Source organism: Macrotis lagotis, chromosome 4 (genome assembly GCF_037893015.1).
Source record: "Macrotis lagotis isolate mMagLag1 chromosome 4, bilby.v1.9.chrom.fasta, whole genome shotgun sequence".
Lineage (NCBI taxonomy): Eukaryota > Metazoa > Chordata > Mammalia > Peramelemorphia > Peramelidae > Macrotis > Macrotis lagotis.
In genome coordinates, this window is record NC_133661.1 from 125,154,682 (window position 1) to 125,176,773 (window position 22,092).

Genomic DNA, 22,092 nt, shown 5'->3' on the forward strand with positions numbered 1-22,092 from the left:
CCATAGTCTTGGAGAAAGAGTTTGTTCTTCTCTCAAGGTCAACCCTTCTACTTGTATCTTTGTTCCTATCCTTTCCACCTCTATTGGGAGCTAGCCTACCTTCTCTTTTGCTAATCTGTATTCCCCGCCCCCCCCTCCTTCCTAGCTGTCTCTCCTATGCTTAAAAACAAAACAAAAAGCTTTAGTCTTGACCCTTCTGTCTTCTCAAGGTATTGCCACAGAGTTACACAATCACAGAATCTGAAAGTTGGAAGGGACTTTGGTCACTCTCTGGTCCAAGTCACAATCTAAAGTAGTGACCTCCAAATTTTTTGATCACATATGCCATCCGTTAAAATTTTTGATCTTGCAATTTCAATTTGTTTTTATTTACTTATTTGTAAATTAATTATACACATCAATTTCTAAACTAATAATTATATACATTAGAAAATATACATGAGGCAGAAATGTTATTTATCTTTAAATTTATTTTTGAAAAGTTAGTTTTCAACATTTTTTTCTGTAAGATTTTGAGTTACACATTTTTCTCCCTCCTTTTTTCCATGACAAGTAATCTGATATAAGTTATACATGTATAACTATATTAAACCTATTTCTGTATTAGTCATGTTGTAAAAGACGAATCAGAACAAAACCATGAGAAGGTAAAAATAACATCATAGAGCATAAAACAAATTTTTAAATGGAAAAGAGTATACTTTGATCAGCATTCAGATTTCATGGTTCTTTATTAAGAGACAGAAATTTTAATAAGATAATGTATAGATGAAGTAATACTTAGCCTTAGACCTGCACTTTAGGAAAATCAGTCTGGCAGCTGTGTGAAGGATGATCGGTAGAATCTAGAGTTGAGGCAGGGAGGCTAATTAGGAAATCATTGAAATTATCTTGATGAGAAGTGAGAAGAGTATGAAATACCAGGGTTTCTGTGTAAGTAGAGGAGACAAGATGCAGATAGAAACCACAGCACTGGCAATTTACTGCATCTGTGAGGTGAGTGATAATGAGAAGTGGAGGATGAATCTGAATGACTAGAAGAATGGTGATAGATTTGACAGAAATAAGGAAGTTCCAGAGAGGGGTGAGTTGGGGAAGATAATGTAATGAGATCTGAGAAACAAATCACAAACATTCCATGCCTATTCATCTTGTGAGACCCATTCTGTTCTAATCAAAAGGAAGGGTGCTTGTTTCTGACCAACCTTTGGGAACTTGACTGAACTCCTGTGACAGAAGGGGATAAGACTGGGAATTTTTATAGCTAAAGGCCTGAAAAAGTCTACTACACCCTCTCTCACTTGAGGTACATAGTACCCTAGGGGAGAGATAGATGATAGCATGTGTCAGGCAAGTCAAATCACCACAACCTTGAGGACTGACTTCCTTTGGACCTCAAGATAGTCCCTTACCCCAAAAGCCTGAGAATGGTACTCTCCCTCCTCCCCCGCCCCAGTCATATTTCTGTCTTGGCTCTCACAGTCATCTTTGAGGGGACTAGTCTCTATGAAGACCACCTTCCTCATGACCACCAAGTGGAAGAACTGCTACCAACTGGCTGTTGGAAGTTAGTCCAAGAGTCAAGGAGTTTAGAATCACACAGACCACCAGTTTTCCTTTCAGCCCGGGCTCCACAGCCAGCCATCATCAGGGAAGGAGCTCCTTGTGGGTAAAGGGTTGGCCAGCCATTCCCATGAGTCACCACCTTTGGGACAGGCAAGCCAGTCTAGCTAAAGCAGCAAGGCTCCTGAGGGAGAAAAATGAGGCCCCATGCACCAGACAAGTGAAACCGCCACCAGCATCTTGACCACCATCTTTTTTCAGACCCAGAGAGTGAGCTGGGACCCTGAATCCAAGAGCACCCATCGGTAATAGCAATGTTTCTTAGCTCAGAACCCACATTCTTCATCTGGGGAAACAAATCCTGTGGAAATTCAGTCTGTCGATTGTTTTTGTGGGTGACAGCTTCACCTATTGGAAGACCCAGAAGACAAAGTTCTTGACTCCAGAGTCCTTGGTACTGTCAAATGGTTCAGTGTTAGAAACCAATATATTTTATCAGTGGAAATGATATTAAAAGAGGAGGCATTACCATCTGCTTGACCACTACAGCTTATAGACTGAGGGGACCTTTCTGTCTCACAAGTGAAACTTTCCAAGTATTGCCTCCCCCATCAGGAGGTGAGACCCTCAAGAGCAGGAACTGTATTACTTTTTCTGTTTGTACATAGGAAGCATTTAATAGATTTTTCATTCATTCTTCCTTTTCCTGCTACTCACTTCTCAGCCTCATCATTTGGTTTCTTCACCACCCAAATAAAGTTATGCTATCTAATGTTACTATTGTGTTTAAAAAAATTAAACACTTCTATCATATTGCTCTCTGTCTGGAGGAGGGGAGAGGGAAGGGGCGGGAGGAAGAAAAATTGTAAAACTCAAAACCTTGCAAAAGAAATGACTGGCAGGAACTACCACTGTATGTAGTTGGAAAAGCAAATGACATAGTGATATAATAAAGTAAACAGAAATTTAAAAAGCAATACTTTTTATTGATAGTTTGCTTTTACATCTGTTCCCCCAGAGTTACCTCTTAAAACAAGTTTTTTTTTTCAAGAGGAAGAAAAAGAATCAGTAAAATTAAGCAAAATATTAAAAAAAATCTGATGTTATATGCAATGTTCTATACTCTGCAAAGGCACAAGAGGAAATGTTTTCTCATATATCTTCTTTGGAGCCAAGCTTGGTCTTTATACTTGTGCAAAATTAAGTGTCAAATGGTGTATTCTTAATTTTTTCTATTTGTGTTATTATAGTCATTGTGATTTTGGTTTTCCTGGCTCTGTTTATTTCACTTTGCATTGTTTCAAGATTTTCATGCTTCTCTATAGTCTTTAAGTATTTCTGACTACATAGTAATATTCCATTACTTTCATGTACTACAATTTGTTTAGTTCTTCCTGAATCAATGGCCATTCTCTGTTTCTGGTTCTTCATTATTATGGAAAGTCTGCCATAAATGTTTTGGAGGATATAGATCCAAGTCAGGTAATACCATTTATTAGATGCATACCATGTAGCATGTTTTATGATAAGTACTGAGGTTACAAAGAAAAGCAAAAACACAGTCCTCGTTCTCAAGAAACCTAGAGTCTAATAACAGAGACAATCTGCAAAAGAGCAATGGCCTTTTCTCAGTTCTCATTCTTTTTTTTTTTTTTAGTTTTTGAAAGGCAATGGGGTTAAGTGGCTTGCCTAAGACCACACAACTAGGTAATTATAAGTGTCTGAGGCCACATTTGAACTCAGGTACTCCTGACTCCAGGGCTGGTGCCCTATCCACTGCGCCACCTAGCAGCCCCTCATTTTTTTTTTTTTTTTGCACTAGGTAAGGAAGACCCGAGTTCAAACTTGCCTCCATGAATTTTATGGTGCTGGGCAAGTTACTTAACCTCTCAGTCTCAGAAAAGAGTAATAAAAACTACTTCATGGGGCTCTTCTGAGGATCAAGTGAGGTTAACATCTAAAGTATCTTATAAACCTTAAATGATTGTTAATCTGCTTTGTAGCATTTTTGTAACCTTTTTGTAGCATTTTACACTGTCAATAACTCCCTTCCCAATATTCTTTCCTCCCTAGATTTTTAGGACACCACTTGTGTGATCTTTCAATCTTTTTTGTTGGTCAATCAATTAACGAGCGCTTAGATCTCTGTGCTTGGCCCTGGGGATACCAAAGTAAAGTGAAACACAGTCCTTCCCCTTGAAAAATTTACATAGATAGGGGATAGACAACATAGACATGTTTATTATTCAAAATAAATATGAAGCAATTTTGAAGGGGAGAGGTTTAGTAGCTGGAAGGATCAAGAAAGATTTCTCTATGAGAGATGTTCCAAAGCACTAATAGTAAGAAAAATGTAAACAAAAGGCAATTCAGTTATTGGCTCATCCCCAACAATTTGGCAAAGACAATTAAAAAAAATGGAAAGAGGATATGTTAGAGAGGTTTCAAAATCCTGCATATAAAGTATTGGAGAAACTGTGAATTGGTCTAACTATTCTCAAAAACAATTTGAAATTGCACTGAAAATGACAAAAATAGTAATAGCTTTTGACATGAAGATTCTATTGCCAATGTATGAACCACAATGAGGTAAAAGACATAAAAAGTCCCATATATACCCAAATATTCATAGCAAAACTTTTTGTAACCAAAAAGAGGGGAAACTAAGTTAAGTGTCTCTAGACTGGAGAATAACTAAATAAAATATGGCATGGAAATGGATTATATTCAACTATATGCAATAATAAATATGCAGAATTCAGAGAATAATTTGAAAACATCAATTGATTCAGAATACAGTAAGCAGAATCAGGAAAGCAACATAAACAACTACAACAATCAGAGAGAGAGAGAGAGAGAGAGAGAGAGAAGAGGCTTAGAGGCTTGTTGTTTAGTTATATCTGATTCTTTATAACCCTATTCTCCCAGCTCATTTTACAGATGAGGAAATTAAAGCTAATAGGGTTAAGTAACTTGGCCAGGATCACATGCTTACCCAGAAAGTATCTGAAGTCAAATTTGAACTGACTCTAGGGCTAGCACTCTGTCATCTGTGCCACCTAGCTACCTTATTTACATCCATCTAAACATAAAGCATAGTAAAACAAAAATCTGAACATTGTTCAAACTTGGCCCTCAAGAAGAGCTAAGAAAATGTACCCCCTTTACCTTCTTTTTAGAGACAGAGGATCTTGAGTAGAGGAATTATTACCTATGCTACTAGACTTGATTGAAATGTTGGTTGATTTTGTTAAATGCTTTTTTCCCCTTTAAAAATAGTTTTCACGAAGGATGACTTGCTAGATAACAAAAGGGGAGAGAAATATTTCTAAGTGAACATGATGGAGCAATGAAAGGCATCAGCAATAATTTAGCAAAAGAAAAATTAAAAAAAGGTTTATCAAAGGAGATGAGACATAAGCTAAGCCAGGAAGGAAGGAAAAAGGAAGAAAAAGATTCAGGAACAGAGGTGTGGAAAGAGTGCTGGTTTAGGAGCCAGAGAACCTGCATTCAACTCCTGACCCTGTCACTTTACATGTGTGACCTTGGGCAAGTACCTCAACTTCTCAAAGTCTCAGTTTCTTCATTTGTAAAATTAAGGGGGTTGGCTTGCTAGATTTCTAAAATAGCAGCGTTGGAGAAAGCAGCTTTGTAAACTGAATCATAAAATTAGTACCTTTTTCAAAACATTTAAAGGTAGATAATATGATGGCAAAATTACAATAACCAGAGGAAGAACCAGGGCTATAGGTCATATTTCTGTAGGATATGTGTATGATGCTTCCATATCCAGAGACTCATTTCCTTATGATCTTAGATCTCTGGAACCATACCACTTTTTATAGCTGCTTTATAGAAATAAGGTTTCTGTTTCTCCCACTAGGTTAAACCATGATAATAAGATAAGTTAGCAATCTGTCCTTTGAACCCTGCTCTAGTCAATCCCTGCCCCCCCACCCCATATTTCATATCTCTACTTAATGAGCTCTGAACACATCGGAAGGCTGGCCAGGGCTTTGTAGTTTCTCCCTCTGTTGCTAGTGATATGAGCAGTACCATTTTTCTACACATTTAACTATGAAATGAAATTCTAAGTTGGAAATCATTGTATCAAGGAAGCTAAGTAGCCACCAATAAAATAAAACTTTTTTCCTAACACTTTTCTGAGGCTTCTGACATTTCACCTGAGAAGATACAAATGGGACACCTGGTAACCCAGGGAGAGGAAAAGAATTCTGGTAACCCAGGGAGAGGAAAAGAATTCTGGGATCCCCAGTTTACACGGGGGGGGGGGGGCTATTAACCTCAAATACTCTCAAAGTGCTCTGATCCAGAGTAAAATCTGATGGCTGCCCCCTGGTCTGAGAACTGCAAGCTTTTGACATGGGTGTGGGTAAAAGTGACAACAGAATGTTGGACTTAATCTCTACTGGCCAGCTGCGAAGCTCTTTGGCCTGAAGCTTTTGGCCTGTGTTCTTGGCCTGGTGACTCCTCTGGAACCTCCAGTGAGATTCTGCTCTGCACCTGTGGTCTAAGGCTTCTTTTTGTTGCAGGCTCCTCACCTTTGAGCACTGCTCCTGTTGGTCCCGTCCTTAGTCCTATGTGACTAGTTCTGTGATCCAGAACTGGTATGGTGACAAAGCAGCCAGTTGACACCTGTCTCCCCATACTGTTGGAGGTCCAGATGGCCTGATAGGGGTCTTTTGCTCCTACTGCTCAGCCTCTCCCTGAGCTGGAGGGTTCTATGTGCTGCAGATTCTGCCTCTAGTATTCAGACTTCTCTGTCTGACCATGGTGACTTGGGCTGGAGAAATGATTCACTGTGAATTTTTCTTGGATTTCCCAATGGGGAAAATGCCTTGACTGGTGCATTTTCTAGATCTGTTCGAAGGAGTTTTTGGGTGAGAACACCAAATTTCTTCCTGAGGCTCCATCATCTTGACTTCAAATCCAACCTTCCATTCAGATAAGATTCATGATTCATTCAAACTAGATTCATTTTATGATTACTATGCCAAAAGTTATATTTTGGGAGAGAATCATTGGCTTTTCTGATGTCACCATGAACAAATCAGAGAAGATACTTTGTGCATGGTAAAATAAATTGCTGTTCCCGAGTGTGTATGTTATTCCATCTTTGAGCCAATTTTGATGAGAGTAAGGTTCAAGTGCTCCATCCTACCACTCATCTTCCCCTCCACTGTAAAAGCTCTTTTGTACCTCTTTTATGTGAGATAATTTACCCATTCTACCTCTCCCCCTTCTCTCAGTACATTTCTTTCTCACTCTTTAATTTTATTATTTTTAGATATCACCCCACCATATTCAACTCATACGTGTATTCTCTGTTTACTATACTCTTCTAAATTGCCTAATAATCAAAATTCTTAGGAGTTATAAGTATCATCTTTCCATGTAGGATTACAAACAGTAACCTTTTTCAATCCCTTATGATTTCTCTTTCCTGTATGTTTCTCTCTTGTCTTACATTTGAAGGGCAGATTTTATATTCAGTTCTGGTCTTTTCAACAGGAATGCTTCATTGAATATCCATTTTTCTCCCTGAAGAATTGTACTCAGTTTTTCTGGGTAGGAGATTCTTGGTGTAAGGCCAAGAGACTCCTACAGCAGCCAGACCATCTCTAATAGTCCTGTTTCCTATTAATCAGACTATGGGGTGGAATGATTCTGGTAAAGGCAAGTGAGGATACCTGGCACAGTATACCCCTCACTATATTAAATATAATTGTACAATTCATGCCACTAATCACTTGGTTGATCAGTAGTATTGAAGCAGAATTCACCCTACAGAATATCATATTCCAAACTCTTGGATCCTTCAATCTAGAAACTGCTAAATCTTGTGTGGCTGACTGTGGTTCAATAATACTTGAATTGTTTCCTTCTGGCTGCTTCTCCTTGACCTCAGAGCTCTGGAATTTGGTTATAATACTCCTCAGAGTTTTCATTTTGGGATGTCTTTCAGGAGGTGAATGGTTGCTTCTTTCCATTTATATTTTACCCTCTGGTTGTAGAATATCAGTTTTTCTTGATAATTTCTTGAAAGATGATGCCTAAGCTCCTTTTTTGATCATCTCTAATCAATCTCAGGTCAGCTGTTTTTTAATGAGATATTTCATATTTCCTTCTATTTTTCAATATTTGATTTTATTGTTTCTTGATTTTCCATAAAATCATTAGCTTCCACTTATCCAACTTTAATTTTTAAGGAATTAATTTTTTTTTAGTGAACTTTTGTACCTCCTTTTCCATTTGACCAATTCTACTTTTTTTTTTAGGATTTTGCAAGGCAAATGGGGGGTTAAGTGGCTTGCTTAAGGCCACCCAGCTAGGTAAATTATTAAGTGTCTGAGGTCAGATTTGAACTCAGGTACTCCTGATTCCAGGGCCGGTGCTCTATCCACTGCACAATTCTACTTTTTTTTTCAAAAAAATTTTATTTATTCATTTTTTAATTTTACAGCTTTTCCCCTAATCTTTCTCCCCCCCCCACAGAAGGCAGTCTGTTAGTCTTTACATTGTTTCTATGCTATACATTGATCTAAGTTGAATGTGTTGAGAGCAAAATCATATCCTTAAGGAAAAAATATAAAATATAAGAGATAGCAAAATTACCTAAGTTATTTTTGAATTATAAAGATTTTATTTATTTTGATTTTTATAATTTTCCCCCTAATCTTACTCCCCCCCCCCCCACAGAAGGCAATTTGCCAGTCTTTACAATGAATAACAGTTTTTTTTAAAAAATTAAAGGTAATAGTCTTTGGTCTTTATTCAAACTCAGCAACTCTTTCTCTGGATACAGATGGTATTCTTGATTGCAGGTACCCCAATACTGTCCCTGATTGTCGCACTGATGGAATGAGCAAGTCCATTAACATTTATCATCAGCCCTATGTTGCTATTAGGGTGTAAATGTTCTTCTGGTTCTCTCATCTCACTCATCCATCAGTTCATTCAAATCTTTCCAGGCTTCTCTGAATTCCCATCCCTCCTGGCTTCTAATAGAACAATAGTGTTCCATGACAAACATACCACAATTTGTTCAGCCATTCCCCAATTGATGGACATTCACTCAATTTCCAATTCTTTGCCACCACAAACAGGGCTGCTATGAATATTTTTGTACAAGTGATGTTTTTACCCTTTTTCATGATCTCTTCAGGGTACAGACCCAGGAGTGGTATTGCTGGATCAAAGGGTATGCAATTTTTGTTGCCCTATAGGTCTAATTACAAATAGCTCTCCGGAAAGGTTAGATGAATTCACAGTTCCATCAACAATGTATTAGTGTCCCAGATTTCCCACATCCCTTCCAACATTGATCATTGTCCTTTCTGGTCATACTGGCCAGTCTGAGAAGTATGAGGTGGTACCTCAGAGATGCTTTAATTTGCATTTCTCTAAGAAGTAATGATTTAGAGCATTTTTTTCATATGACTATGGATCACTTTGATTTCCTCATCTGTAAATTGCCTTTGCATATCATTTGACCATTTGTCAATTGGGGAAGTGCATTGTTTCTTTATAAATTTGACTCAGTTCTCTACATATTTTAGAAATGAGTCCTTTGTCAGATATATTAGTTGTAAAAATTGTTTCCCAATTTACTACATTTTTTCTTCTCTTGTTACAGTGGTTTTGTCTGTGCAAAATCCTTTTAATTTAATGTAATCAAAATTACCTAATTTGTTTTTAATGATGTTCACCACCTCTTCCTTGGTCATAAACTACTTCCCTTTCCATAGATCTGACAGGTAAACTATTCCTTGATCTCCTAGTTTGCTTATAATATTGTCTTTTATGTCTAAATCCTGTATCTATGTTGATCTTATCTTGGTAAAGAGTGTGAGGTATTGGTCTAATCCAAGTTTCTGCCATACTAACTTCCAATTCTACTTTTTTTTTTTTTTAGGTTTTTGGCAAGGCAAATGGGGTTAAGTGGCTTGCCCAAGGCCACAAGCTAGGTAATTATTAAGTGTCTGAGACCGGATTTGAACCCAGGTACTCCTGACTCCAAGGCCGGTGCTTTATCCACTATGCCACCTAGCTGCCCCCAATTCTACATTTTAAAGAGTTTTTTTCTTCCATTAATTTTTTGACATCTTTTTCCATATGAAGTCAATTCTGATTTTTTAAAGTTCTTCTCTTTAGCTAAATTTTAGTAAGTTTTTCCATTTGATTAATTCTATTTCTTAGGATATTTTTCCTCATCAGTGGATTTCTCTTTTACCCTTTGACTAATTCTGTTTTATTTTCTCCATATTTTTGTGCCTCCTTTTACATCAAGCTGTGGACACTTTTTTTCATGATTTTCTTGCATCACTGTCATTTATTTTCCAAATTTTTCTTCAATCTCTCATTTCATTTTAGAAATTCTTTTTGAGCTCCTCCAAGAATCCTTTTTGGAGCCTGTGATCTATTTACAGTTTTCTTTGAGGTTTTGGATGTAGTAGTTTTGACTTTGTTGTCTCCTTCTGAATTTGTGTTTTGATCTTCTCTGTCACCACAATAACTTTCTGTGGTCAGGTTCTTTTGTTGTTTGCTCATTTCCAGTCTATCTTTTTGACTTTTAACTTTATGTTAAAAGTTGGGATTTGGTCCTGGGAAGGATGGACCACTGCTTCAGGATTTTTTTTTTGAGCAGCTGTTTTCAGAGGTAGTTCTGAGTGTCTGTAAGTTTTCAGTTCTTCCAAAGTAGTATGACCTAAGGAGAGATGTCTTTACTACTCTCATGGACTAAGCTCTGGTCTGTGATGACCACAAGCACTCTGTTCTGCCCTGGAAGCCACAAGCTCTGATGTACTAGTGCTCCTCATTGTCCTGAGACTGCAGTCTAGAACAGACCCAGCTCTGGGAATGGGCAATGCCAGCAAAGGATCTCCCATCATCTCTTTCCAAGTTATCTTACTTTTTACTGTCTGTGGCTGAGGGTTCTGGAGTCGTAGTGGCTGTCAATTCAGAGCCTATCAAGGCCTCTACTTCACCCTGGTGCAACAGACCTTTCCTGCCTACCTTCTAAGTTGTCTTGGGCTGGGAAATTGTTTTACCTCATCCTTTTGTGAATTCTGCTACTCAAGAATTCATTTTAAGAAATTTATTTCATTTTTAATTTTTTAAGGCATTAAAGTTGTTTGAAGGAGAATTTGAGAGAGGAGCTCAGGCAAATCCCTACCTTTCCTTTGCCATGTTGGTTCCATCCCTAGGAATATACCATCAAATATTCTATTGCTCCTAATAACCTATTTATTACTCTATCATTTATATATTTCATTTTTTGTAGTTTACATTTTTTAGTATGCACAAAAAGATAAGAACCTAGAATTCTATGAATCTTTTAGTCTTAGTATTTGTCCTAAATTTGTCCCTTCAACACTGATTTGGTGAACAAGTCTCTATACCTAATGATTTTGTAGAATTTATTGTCCTGAGAATACAAATCTTTTTTTTCTGTTTTATTTATTTATTTTTATAATACTACAATAGTTTTGCTGCAAAAGTAAACATAATCTCCCCTCCCCTGGTAAAGATAGAGGAATCACAAGAAAAATAAAGTGATATAAAATACTTCAGCCTGTGTTCAGATCAGCTCTGACTCTGAGATGAAGCACAGAGAATACAAATCTTTTAAATCTAACCTAATGCAGGAGCCTCTCTTGATCATTTAGCTTTTTTTTAAAGAAGTCACTTTTCTAGTAAGCCTTTCAAGAATTATAATTACCCAAATTGTACCAGAAGGTGGAAGTATGTTCTCTCTTGTATTAATATCTTTTCTATTGGTATACAGCATTTGTGTTGGCTTATTTGTCTGAAGGAGTGCACAGAAGATTGATGTCTTGACTTAGATACTGATTTATCTTCTCTCCAATCCAAACAAGAACCAAATCCAATTTGACAAGTGTCTTGATGACTATGAATTGAGGGTTTTTAATTAGTGTTGTGAAAAAATATAGTTATATCTCCAAAGAATTCTGTAGAATCCAATACTGTTAGGGTTTGCTTTTGATTTTGGACAAGAATTTACAAACCAAACAACATTTGGTGACTAGAAAATAAATTGCTCTTTATTTGTTTGACTGAGTTTATTTTCAGTACAATCTGTATAGATTAGAGAAGGAAGACCTAGCAGTTAGAGTCACTATAAGTAGTTTTTTACATTCTAATTGCTTCTACTTGTTGTGTCAGACTGATGTCCTAAAACTAATTTTTGGGAAAAATGTTCCTCATCTCCCGAGTACCATGCTAAATAAAATGTTAGCCTTTTGATATCATATTCTTTCAGCAATGAAGTCCTTCAGTAAGCAACTGTTTGTGGTGAGATAGTTAAATCATAAAAATAAAAAACAAAGTCTCTTGACTATGAAACCAATAAATTTCTGTCTAGGTGACCTACTGGGAACTATACAGCTGTAGTACCTTTCTCATAGGACCTTGAAGAGCAGGCGATCACCTCACTTTCTGCGGCTTTCTTTCTCTAGAATCATGGAGCTTTGCCGTAGTTGATGCCAGTAGTCTGACCTACGCTCCTGGCTATTTTCAGTTTTCTTAAGTCTGCCAACAATAGAACCATGGAAATGTGAGACAATTTCTTTATGTTTATATGCTAAATTTTGCTCATTCTGCAAGGTGATTATAAATTGGTAAACTGAATCTCTAATTCAGGCACCAGATGAAGATAGTCTTCAATAAGGTATGACACAAGTCAAAATCTATCAAATGTGAATGGATTCACATTTACAATGATACCCAAATTTTATTTTTTTCTATTTAAAAATACTAATAATTTTTTAAATTTTATAATTTTTTTTAACAAAAGTTGCTGAGTGGGTGGAACACTTTTAGGCAATTCAGGAAAATATTCAAGTTTGAAATTTTGACTGACACTATCTCCTACAATTCAATTCCCTTAAAAATTCACCTACTTTAGCCTGAAATGAAGTTATTTTAGACTTCAGGAACAAGGGAAAGCAAAAGATGGAAATGAAAACACACTGAGTCCCAAGAGAGTAGGTATGTACAAAATTTCCTCATGTGATAATGTACATTACTAATTTTCTCAAAGGAAACTAATGAAAAAATGAGGGACAAAGGTGAGAGAAATTAAGGCAATTTGTTGATCAAGGCCAAGGAAATGTTATTAGAAGGCATCAAGAATTAGAATCTATAATAAAGACTGGAGGTTGAAGGTAGTCAGTGGCACATATACATGTAATCTTTGACCCACAAATTAACTTCACTCTTCCAAGGCCCTTATCTTCCCAGCTGGCACTGAGAGACCTACAGCTAGGAGATCCCCTGCACCCCAGGCAGAAGGGCCTATTGCAGAGATTCTGTACTAATGGTGACAAGAGAAACAGTTATGGGGCACATAAATGTGTAAAGAACTCTGGATGGGGTCTAATAGCTTTCAACTCTCATCTGGGTATCTTCAATAGGACAGTATCTTAAATGGCCTAGTAAAGCCAATGTACTCCAAGGCAGTATCTGCAAGGCTTCCTAGGACTCTCAAAGAAGTTTATTGTAAAGTTTCACAGCTCCCTTGAAACAGCCCCATTAGCAGTTCTTCTAAGCCCAGGAACATTATGATCACATCTGAAATTTAGGAGAGAGGAAAAGGGAAGGACTAGAGTTATGTGGGCTAAACAGAGGTCTGGCCTCAGATACTTACTAGCTGGTTGAATCTGGGCAAGTGTATGCCTTAGCTTCCTCTATTACAAAATGGGAATAATTATTGTACCTACTTCTCAGGGTTGTTGTGAAGGTCAGGAGACATTTGTTTTAAAAGAAAAAGTTATAGAGGCAGCTAGGTTGTGCAGTGGATAGAGCACTGGCCCTGGAGTCAGGAGGACCTGAGTTCAAATCCAGCCTCAGACTCTTAATAATTACCTAGCCGTGTGACCTTGGGCAAGTCACATTTAAACCCATTGCCTTGAAAAAAATAAAGCAAAAAAAAGTTATTAGCACAATGAAGTCATATTGTAAAAGCTGTAGAAACATACCCTTCAGCCTTCTTCCTCTTTTTCCCCTTCCACCCCATTTGGGAACCTAATTATTTGTGATTTTGTTTGTGTGGAAAAAAATGTATTCTTAAATCAGTAAGACCCACTAATGATCCTGAGATGGACAGGGCAAGTTCATGACCGAGCAGCACAAAGGAGCCCTGGCTCAGCTCTGCCATTTTGTGCCCAGGTCTCTGGTTCCTCATGTCAAAAGTGAGAAGGGTGGGGAAGATGCTCTCTACAAGTCTCTCCCAGGTCTGGTGTTCCAGAGACCACAACCTCCTAGTATGAAATAAGATGAGCCACATGAAGGCTACCTGGCACCATCTACTGGCTGCATTGAGAAGGTCTGTATTGGGGCTGATTGGGACTCATGGGCAAGAGTCCACTTAGGGACAGAAATCTGTGCAGTCATTCTGGCAAGGTGATCAATTAGTTGACAAATGTGTAGATAGCTTATAGCGGAGTCTCTTAACCTTTTTTTTTTTGCGTCTCCTGAAAGGGAGAAGAGCGAGGGAGTCTTATAATTATCTCCATTTTATATTTGAGGAAATCAAATAAAAAAAGGTAAAGTGATTTGCCCTGGGCCACACAGCTAGAAAGTGTCTGAAATCAGACCTCAGAACTCTACTTAGCCTAGTCCATATCTGAACCAACAAACTTGATATATTAGGATTAGTCTTCTTTTTTCCTCTCTCAAGCTTTAGCCTTGATTATGGCTCTCTTTGAAGAGCTGCTCCTGGGGTTTATTTCCAAGGGGCCTGTGAGGCTTTATATTTACAAAAGTTTTTATGGGAATCGTAGGGGACTCAGAGAGCTCGATTCTGGTGGAGCCTTTTGTCAGAATAAAAAATGAATATAGAAGATTTCAATTTATATTGAAATACAATTATCAAATAATTTTTTAAAAGAAGGCCCCAAGGATAAGGACCATGGTTTAGATAATGGAAACAAATATTTTCTGAAGTTCCTGAAATAGGCCGTAGAATATTTTTCTTTAGAGGTTTTGAAAATAAACTTAATAAAGTTCTTTTTTTCCCCTATGATTGAATTGCATACAGCTTGGAAACTTTTTGAACTGGATCATAGGATCATAGATTTGGAGCTGAAAGGGACCTTAGAAGCGGTTTAGTCTTTTATCTTCATTTCGCAGATGAAGAAACTGAAGTTCAGAGAGGTCATGTAACTTGCTCTGGGTCACAACTCTGGGTCATAAGGGTATGAACAGGGTTTAAACCCATGTCTTACTGACTCTCAAGGATCTATTCTTTTGATTCTGTGAAAAATCAAGGAAGAAATCCTTAATAGGGAAGACTACTGTTAACATGCCATTTATGAAGCTCACAGAGTTGAGTCTGATTTTGAGGAAAATGTCAGCACAACTAAAGATATTCATTTTCTCTAAATTATTAAAAAGCGCTCTCGGATCATTCTCTTTAAAAATGTATAGCTCTGACTGGGGGCAGAACCAAGATGGTGGCATGAAGGCAGGAATTCCTAGAAACTCATCCCCCCCAAAACTCCAATAGTTGTCAAATTATGACTCCAGTCAAAATTCAGAGGGGCAAAACCCACAGAAAGACCAAATGATACAATTTCCCAGTTCAAGACAACTTAGGTTGGGAAAGGTCTATTTCACCAGGACTGGGGGTTGGAAAGAGCCACTGTGAGTGAAGTTGCAGTCAGGCCAAGTGCCTAGATCCCTGGTGGTGCCTGGGTCTGTAGCAGAGGGGACAGTTTCCAGACCTCCTGGCCCAGGGATCACTGGGAACAGTTTGAAGGGGTGGTGAGAGAACTTTGCTGCACTGCGCCAGGCTCAGAGCAGCCCTGCAGTGAGAATGTGTAACAGGAATAGAGGAAGCTAGCCCGTACCTACCACAGCTCACAGATGGTAAGGGGGTCAGGGACTGCAGAGGTTCCTCTGCTCTCCCTGGAGCAGGAGTCAGTTGTTTGATCACACCCAAATCCAGGTTGCAGTTTGGGCTTCCACACCACCATAGCTGAGTAGGGACCCCCTTCTCAGCTCCAGGGCACAGGGGAGGGCCTGTGGTCTTCCACATACCAAAGCACAGGCAAGAGAGCAGTCAAAGCTTCTCATAAGACCTTGGAGGAATTAAGGTCCCAGTGGGGTATCCCAAAAATGTCCCCAAAACCCTCCAAAGCCTTGGAAGCGTGGTAAATCAGTCATAGGCTGAGGAAATGAGCAAACACTTGATCACAGAAAATTATTTTGGTCCCATGAAAGATTCAGACCATGACAAAATTGAAGCTTCTGTACTAAAATCTCCAAGAGAAATAGAAAATGGGCTCTGGCTATGTATGAGCTCAAAAAAGACTTTGAAAAGAAATTAAGGGAGGTAGAGGAAGAATTGGGAGGAGAAATGAGAGCAATGCAGATAAATCATGAAAACCAAGTCAGCAGTTTGGTGAAAGAAACAGAAAAAATACTGAAGAAAACAATATGTTAAAAACCAATAAAGAACAAATGGAAAAAGCAACACACAAGGCAAATGAGGAGAAGAATGTCTTAAAAAGCAGAATTGGTCAGCTGGAAAAGGAAATAAAAAAGCTCTCTAAAGAAAATAACTCCTTCAAATGCAGAATGGAACTAAAGGAAGCTGATGACTTTGCGAGAACCCTGAAATAAATAAAACCATTCCAAACACTCCCCCCCAAAAAATTAATTCATTTTTTCAAGAAACAATACAGCAAAATTGCCCTGAGATCCTAGAAGCAGAGGGTAAAAATAGAAATTGAAGGAATTCACCAATCACCTCCTGAAAGAGATCCCAAAAGAAAAACTTCCAGGAATATTATAGCTAAACTATCAAACTCTCAAGTCAAAGAGAAAATACTAAAAACTGACTGAAACAAACAACTCAACTACTATGGCTCTAGAGTCAGGATTACACAGGATCTGGCAACATCTACATTAAGGACTCATATTGGAATATGATATTCCAGGAGGCCAAAGGTAACTACCCAGCCAAACTGAACATCCTCTTTCAGGGGAAAAGATGGACTTTCAATCAAACAGGGGACTTTCAAATTTTCCTATTGAAACAACCAGAGTTGAACAGAAAGTTTGATCTCCAAGTAAAAGACTCTGGGAAACCATAGAAAGGGTTGGCAAGAAGGACTAACTATGAGGAACTTAATGATGTTGAACTGTTTGTCTTCCTGCATGGGAAGAAGATACTGATAATTCATGAACTTTCTCATTTATAAGAGCTGTTAGAAGGAGCATATATAGACAGGACATAGGAAGGAGCAGAATATAATGGTATAATATAGTAAAAAGATGTAGTCCATGGGTGATAAAGGAAAAGTACTAGGAGGAAGGGAAAGGAGATGAAGAAGAAGCTAAGAAATTTCACATAAGAGTCAAGAAAAAGCTTTTTCAATGGAGTGGGAAGGGGGAAGGCAAGGGGGAATGAGTGAGCCTTCATTCTCATCAGAAATGACTCAGAGAGGAAATAATGTACACACTTAATAAGTATAGAAATCTATCCTATCCTAGAGAAAAATGAGAAGAAAGGGATTGGATAAGGGGGAATGGGGGGAGGGAAGGAGGGAATAGGTGATAGAAGAGAGGGAAGATCATGGGAAGGGTACTTAGATACAACCCACTTCTGAGTAGGTACAGGATGAAAGGAGAGAGAATGGAATAAATGAAGTGAGAAGGAATAGAGTAGCGCTAGTAATAGCAACTGTGGGGAAAATATTGAAGCAACTTTTTTGGTGGACTTATAATAAAGAAGGCAACTCATTCCAGAGACAGTCATTGGAATTTGAGCACAGACTGAAGTACATTTTTTTCCTCTCACTATTCTTGAGGTTTCTCATCTTTTTTGGGGGGAGTGGGGCTTACTCTCACAACAAATTTATTGTAATAATATAAAATAAATAAACCAAAAAAACCCCTGCATAGCTCCCTCAAAGAACATTTAAAAGATGAGAGAATATAAGAGATAAGGGGTGGGGGAGAAAAGTCCTTCACTTATACTCATTCTTTTTTTTTTTAGGTTTTTTTTTTTTTTTTGCAAGGCAAATGGGGTTAAGTGGCTTGCGCAAGGCAATTATTAAGTGTCTGAGACCGGATTTGAACCCAGGTACTCCTGACTCCAAGGCAGGTGCTTTATTCACTACGCCACCTAGCCACCCCCACTTATACTCATTCTTAATACTCTCTATTCACTAACCTAACATACACAAGATATGAGAATAAGAGTATAGAGTTGGGGCCTGGAGGGAACTGGTGATATGCTGAAAATGCTCCTCCCCTCATACAATGTTTAAATACATTGTAAGTTCAGGCTATCGCTATGAGGAGATAGAAGGATGTTACTTTGGAATTATTTACCGGTTCTGGAGGAAAATTTCACATCTCTTATCCAAGGGAAAGTTCTGGGAAATGTTGATAATTTCTGATGAAGAAGGTTGAGAAGATTCATCTTTAGATAAGGAAGGCTTTAATAGTTGGTAGGAAGCCAATTTAAAAACAAAAATGCAGTAGTTTTCCTTCGGATGTAGAGCACGATCTTGTTTGTCTCCTGGAAAAAAAAAAAGAACAAAGGAAGACCATGTTGTCTAAGATATACTATAAGGTCTTTGCAATGAAAGACATATAGGTGGGACACCAGCAGGCACACATGGTCCCTCTTCTAGCAGGGGTTTGGTTCTCCTCTGGGACTTTTTCATTCTGCTTGTCAAGATATGGTTAGCTGTGTTTCTTGCCTCTGAGGGCCTGGTTTATGCAGAATAGAATGACTCAAGAGTTGCTATGGGCAGCAGTGGTACAGGGTACAGAGCACCAGTCCTAGAGTCAGGAGGACCCAAGTTTAAATCCAGCCTCAGAGACTTACTTCATGCCTGTGTGACCCTGGGCAAGTCACTTACCCTGGACAGTCTCCTCCCCCAAAAAATAAAGGGGGAAAAAAAAAGAAAAAGTTACTGTGAGATATCCCAAATTTTAAAAAAAATTTAAAATTTCATCAGGAAAGACATTAGGAGATGGTCTAGTGACTAGAGAGCTACTTGACGATCAGCATCAAGTTGATACAAGGTAGGTAGATATTATTAAATAGATTGTCCTGGGCTTTTGTTTCCTCGTGTCTTGTTGTAAGTATGTGTTCAGTCTATTAAGTAAATTAAGTTTTGTTTTTTCCCCATGGAAACAGAAATCCTAGTGTCTGAATTATCTGGAGGTAAGAAAAAAAAGGTGAAATAAATTAGGCAGATCTCATTAAATGATTTCTTTTTTTTTTTAATTCTTACCCAATTTTATGTTCAGTTTCAGATGTTCTCCCTCCCTGCATCCTTTCTCTATTTATTGTTAAGGCAAGAAATACAAAATTCATCCCTCCCTGCATCCTTTCTCTATTCATTGTTAAGGCAAGAAATACAAAATTCATTACAGATTTTTAAGTTACACAAAACAAACTTCCATATTAGTTATATTAAAAAATAAAAAAAGAAAAAGGCAGCTAGGATGGAGTGCTAGGCCTGGAGTGGGAAGATTCATCTTCATGAGTTCAAATTTGTTCTCAGATACTAGCTGAGTGACCTTGGGGAAATCATTAACTTTGTTTGCCTCAGTTTCATCATTTGTCAAATGAAATGGAGAAGGAAATGACAAATCACTTCAGTATCTTTGCCAAGAAAATCCCACATAGGGTCACAAAAAACCGGATACAACTTAAATGATTGACCAAAAAAAATAATGATAAAAAAAGAAAAAGAAAAAATTCTTCAATCTGCACTCTGAATTCATTGGTTCTTTATCTGTAAGTGGAGAGCATTTTTCATCATCAAACTATGGTAGGTATTAGATTTCGATCTTACAAATAAGGAGTTTGCCACAAATAGTTAGTTACTAGGACTAGCCAAAGAATCACCTGAAGGAGAATAAAGGATTGTAGAACTTATTTTAAGCATTATGTAGTGAAGAGGTTGTTTCTGCTAATATTAATTAACACAATTAATTGACTTGTGCAACACAAAAGTTCAAGTTGGTTTCCAACTTCAAGAGGAAAGTGAAAGGACTGAAAGTGCACATCCCCTTTCTACAGGTTATCAAGGAGAATGAAGATTTCCTTGAAAGAATGGAGATATTTCAAGGAGGAAGCAAAGAAGAAAAAGAATGTGAAGAAGTTGGGGGTGGGGATGGAGAAGGGGGAGAAGGCATTATCTGCTGAGATATAGAAGGATAATAGAATATGACTCAGACAAGGAAGTGAATGAAGCCACTAAACTTTTGAATTATGTAGCAGGTAATTAAAAAATAATAGCAGCCCACTTTTGTACAGTGGTTTAAGGCTTGCAAAGCACTTTATAGACATTATACCATTTAATCAAAATACAATTATGAGGTTCCTTTCTAGTGATGTGGGAACTGGAGCTTCCTTTTCAACAGGAATTTATGATGTTGATCCACAGGTTGGCTGCCACCATGAAGAATGGATAAAGAATAGACAGGGATAAGTTGGCAATTCCCTGCTAAAACAAACTGAGATAGTTATAGTTATTTTTCTACCTAATTTCTTTTTTTTTTCCCCCTACCTCAGTCTTCCTGGTCCGGAATCTTCCTGGAGCATGCATCTGGTACATAACACAACACCTGAGACTTGTCAGACTTGACTACCACTACCTGCTTCTGGCAATTCATGAAGGAACTCAACAACTAGACTAAAGACTATTGAATCCTAGAAGGAAACTGAAGATCTTAGAGAGCATATTATTTTCTTTTAGCCAATGCACACAGCTGGCTGAGAAGATGGTACTTAAGGAGACATGGATTTCTGAAATGTAGCTTAAAAATATGGAAAGGATGAGTTTTTAACTAAGGATGGAGTACACCTAAGTAGAATTTTTAAAGTAAGAGTATTCATAATTTAATAAAGAAGGCTTTAAACTGAGAAGGGATGGAAAGGAATAAAATTATCCACCTCAGTTGAACACAACAGATTCTATATAGAACAGCAACAGGAGGAAGAAGAGCAGATTCATAGAAGATAATATCTAAGGATAATATCTAATAATTTTAACTCAGGTACTGCCATAAATATGCACAGAGTAGGAGCAAGGAACCATTAGTCCCCAAGATCCTCATGCAAGAAGACAAAATTAATCTTGATGGGATCATTCAAATGAGGTGAGATAGAATTCATGATGGGGCTATGTTTCTCTGAAAGGTATACTTTAATCAAAATGTACAAAACAGATAAAATGGATATATGTTAGCATGGAATTATATATTAAAAAGATTCACATGAGGAAAAATCCTGTAATTCATGGGGGAACATTTAGTAATAAGTACTGGGGAGGCCCAACGGAGGGGAAAAAGGAGGAGTGATTTTGTTGTGAGATTGAATTAAAAGCCACTTAGAAGGATGAATTAGACAACAAGTTAAGAAACATCATAAACTTAGTACAGAAACAGAATATTTTAGTGATGTAGAACTGCACTATTTGTATTATGCTAAAGTTTTCCTTCTCTGTCAAAAGCAGAGATACTTGACCCATTTGTGTTTTATTGTGGTGAAAATTTCATTCTTTAAAAGCAATGGAAAAAAAAACAGCAGTCTGACTCAGATTCTGACTAACAGCTAAACATTTTCGTGTTGGGATTGGGCACAGGATTTAAAATTTAAGAAAACCAGTTCAAATTCACCCCAAATACTTACTAGTTGAGTGACCCTGGACAAGTCACACAATTTTTTTGTTCTCAATTTTCTCACCTATAAAATAAAGGATTTGGATTCAGTGGTCTCTAAGATCTCTTCTAGCTCTAAATCTGTAATCATCTCATTTTTGGTGAACTGGAAGTGAATATTCATAACATAGATTCATGACAGAGAAGGACAAAAAAAGCCAGTCAGTCTGACCTGTTCCTTAGATTTTGTGATAGCAGATTTCAAAAGAGTCAAATAAATGATAAGTGGGAACTGATGGGCTCATATTTTACATGAAAAGTAGGTCCAAGAGAGATAGGAAGCTCTTTCAAGAATGAAATTCAAGAATTATTCCAAAAGGAGGAAAAAGACAGAGCTATCTAAACAGATCATTGTTGCTCCTAAGGGAACTCAATAGAGAAGTTAAATTTTTAAAAGATATAGACAGGAGATATAGGAATACAGTCTCTGTAGAAATGATCACTGGTATGTTATAGTATGTGTATGAGCAGGCTGGAACAAATAACCAATGAGCAAATGAGGAATTTCAAAGAATGAGAGTAAAAGATGTCATCAATGACCAAAGGGCAATAAAACTCTGCATACTTTTTTTTTTTTAAGGTATCAGGATTAAACTTGCCTATGGTCACACAGCTAGGTAATTATTAAATATCTGAGGCCTTGAACTCAGATCCTACTGATTCCAAGGCCGGTGCTCTATCCACTGCACCACCTAGCTGCCCTGTGTACACCCTTTGATCAACAATATTACTACTGGGTCTGTATCCTAAAGAGGTTTTACCCCTAAAGGGTAAAAATCTCAGAAGTGAAAACAT

At 37.6% G+C, this 22,092-nt stretch overlaps 1 protein-coding gene across 7 annotated transcripts in view; it reads right to left on the bottom strand.

Moving 5' to 3' along the window:
- Window positions 1-468: 468 nt before the first annotated feature.
- WDR93 (WD repeat domain 93) overlaps window positions 469-22,092 on the bottom strand; it is a 68,243-nt gene continuing 46,619 nt past the window's right edge. For 5 of the 7 annotated variants that reach the window (XM_074234092.1, XM_074234089.1, XM_074234091.1 and 2 more), the window contains 2 exons: window positions 17,947-18,136; window positions 11,622-12,135 (listed from right to left, as the gene is read on the bottom strand). In XM_074234092.1, the coding sequence (XP_074090193.1) occupies window positions 12,036-12,135; window positions 17,947-18,136 (290 nt within the window). In that variant the 3' untranslated portion in view covers window positions 11,622-12,035. Of the gene's footprint in view, window positions 1,972-11,621; window positions 12,136-17,946; window positions 18,137-22,092 lie in introns of those variants that run through there. The other 2 variants (XM_074234090.1, XM_074234094.1) reach the window with 2 other exon arrangements.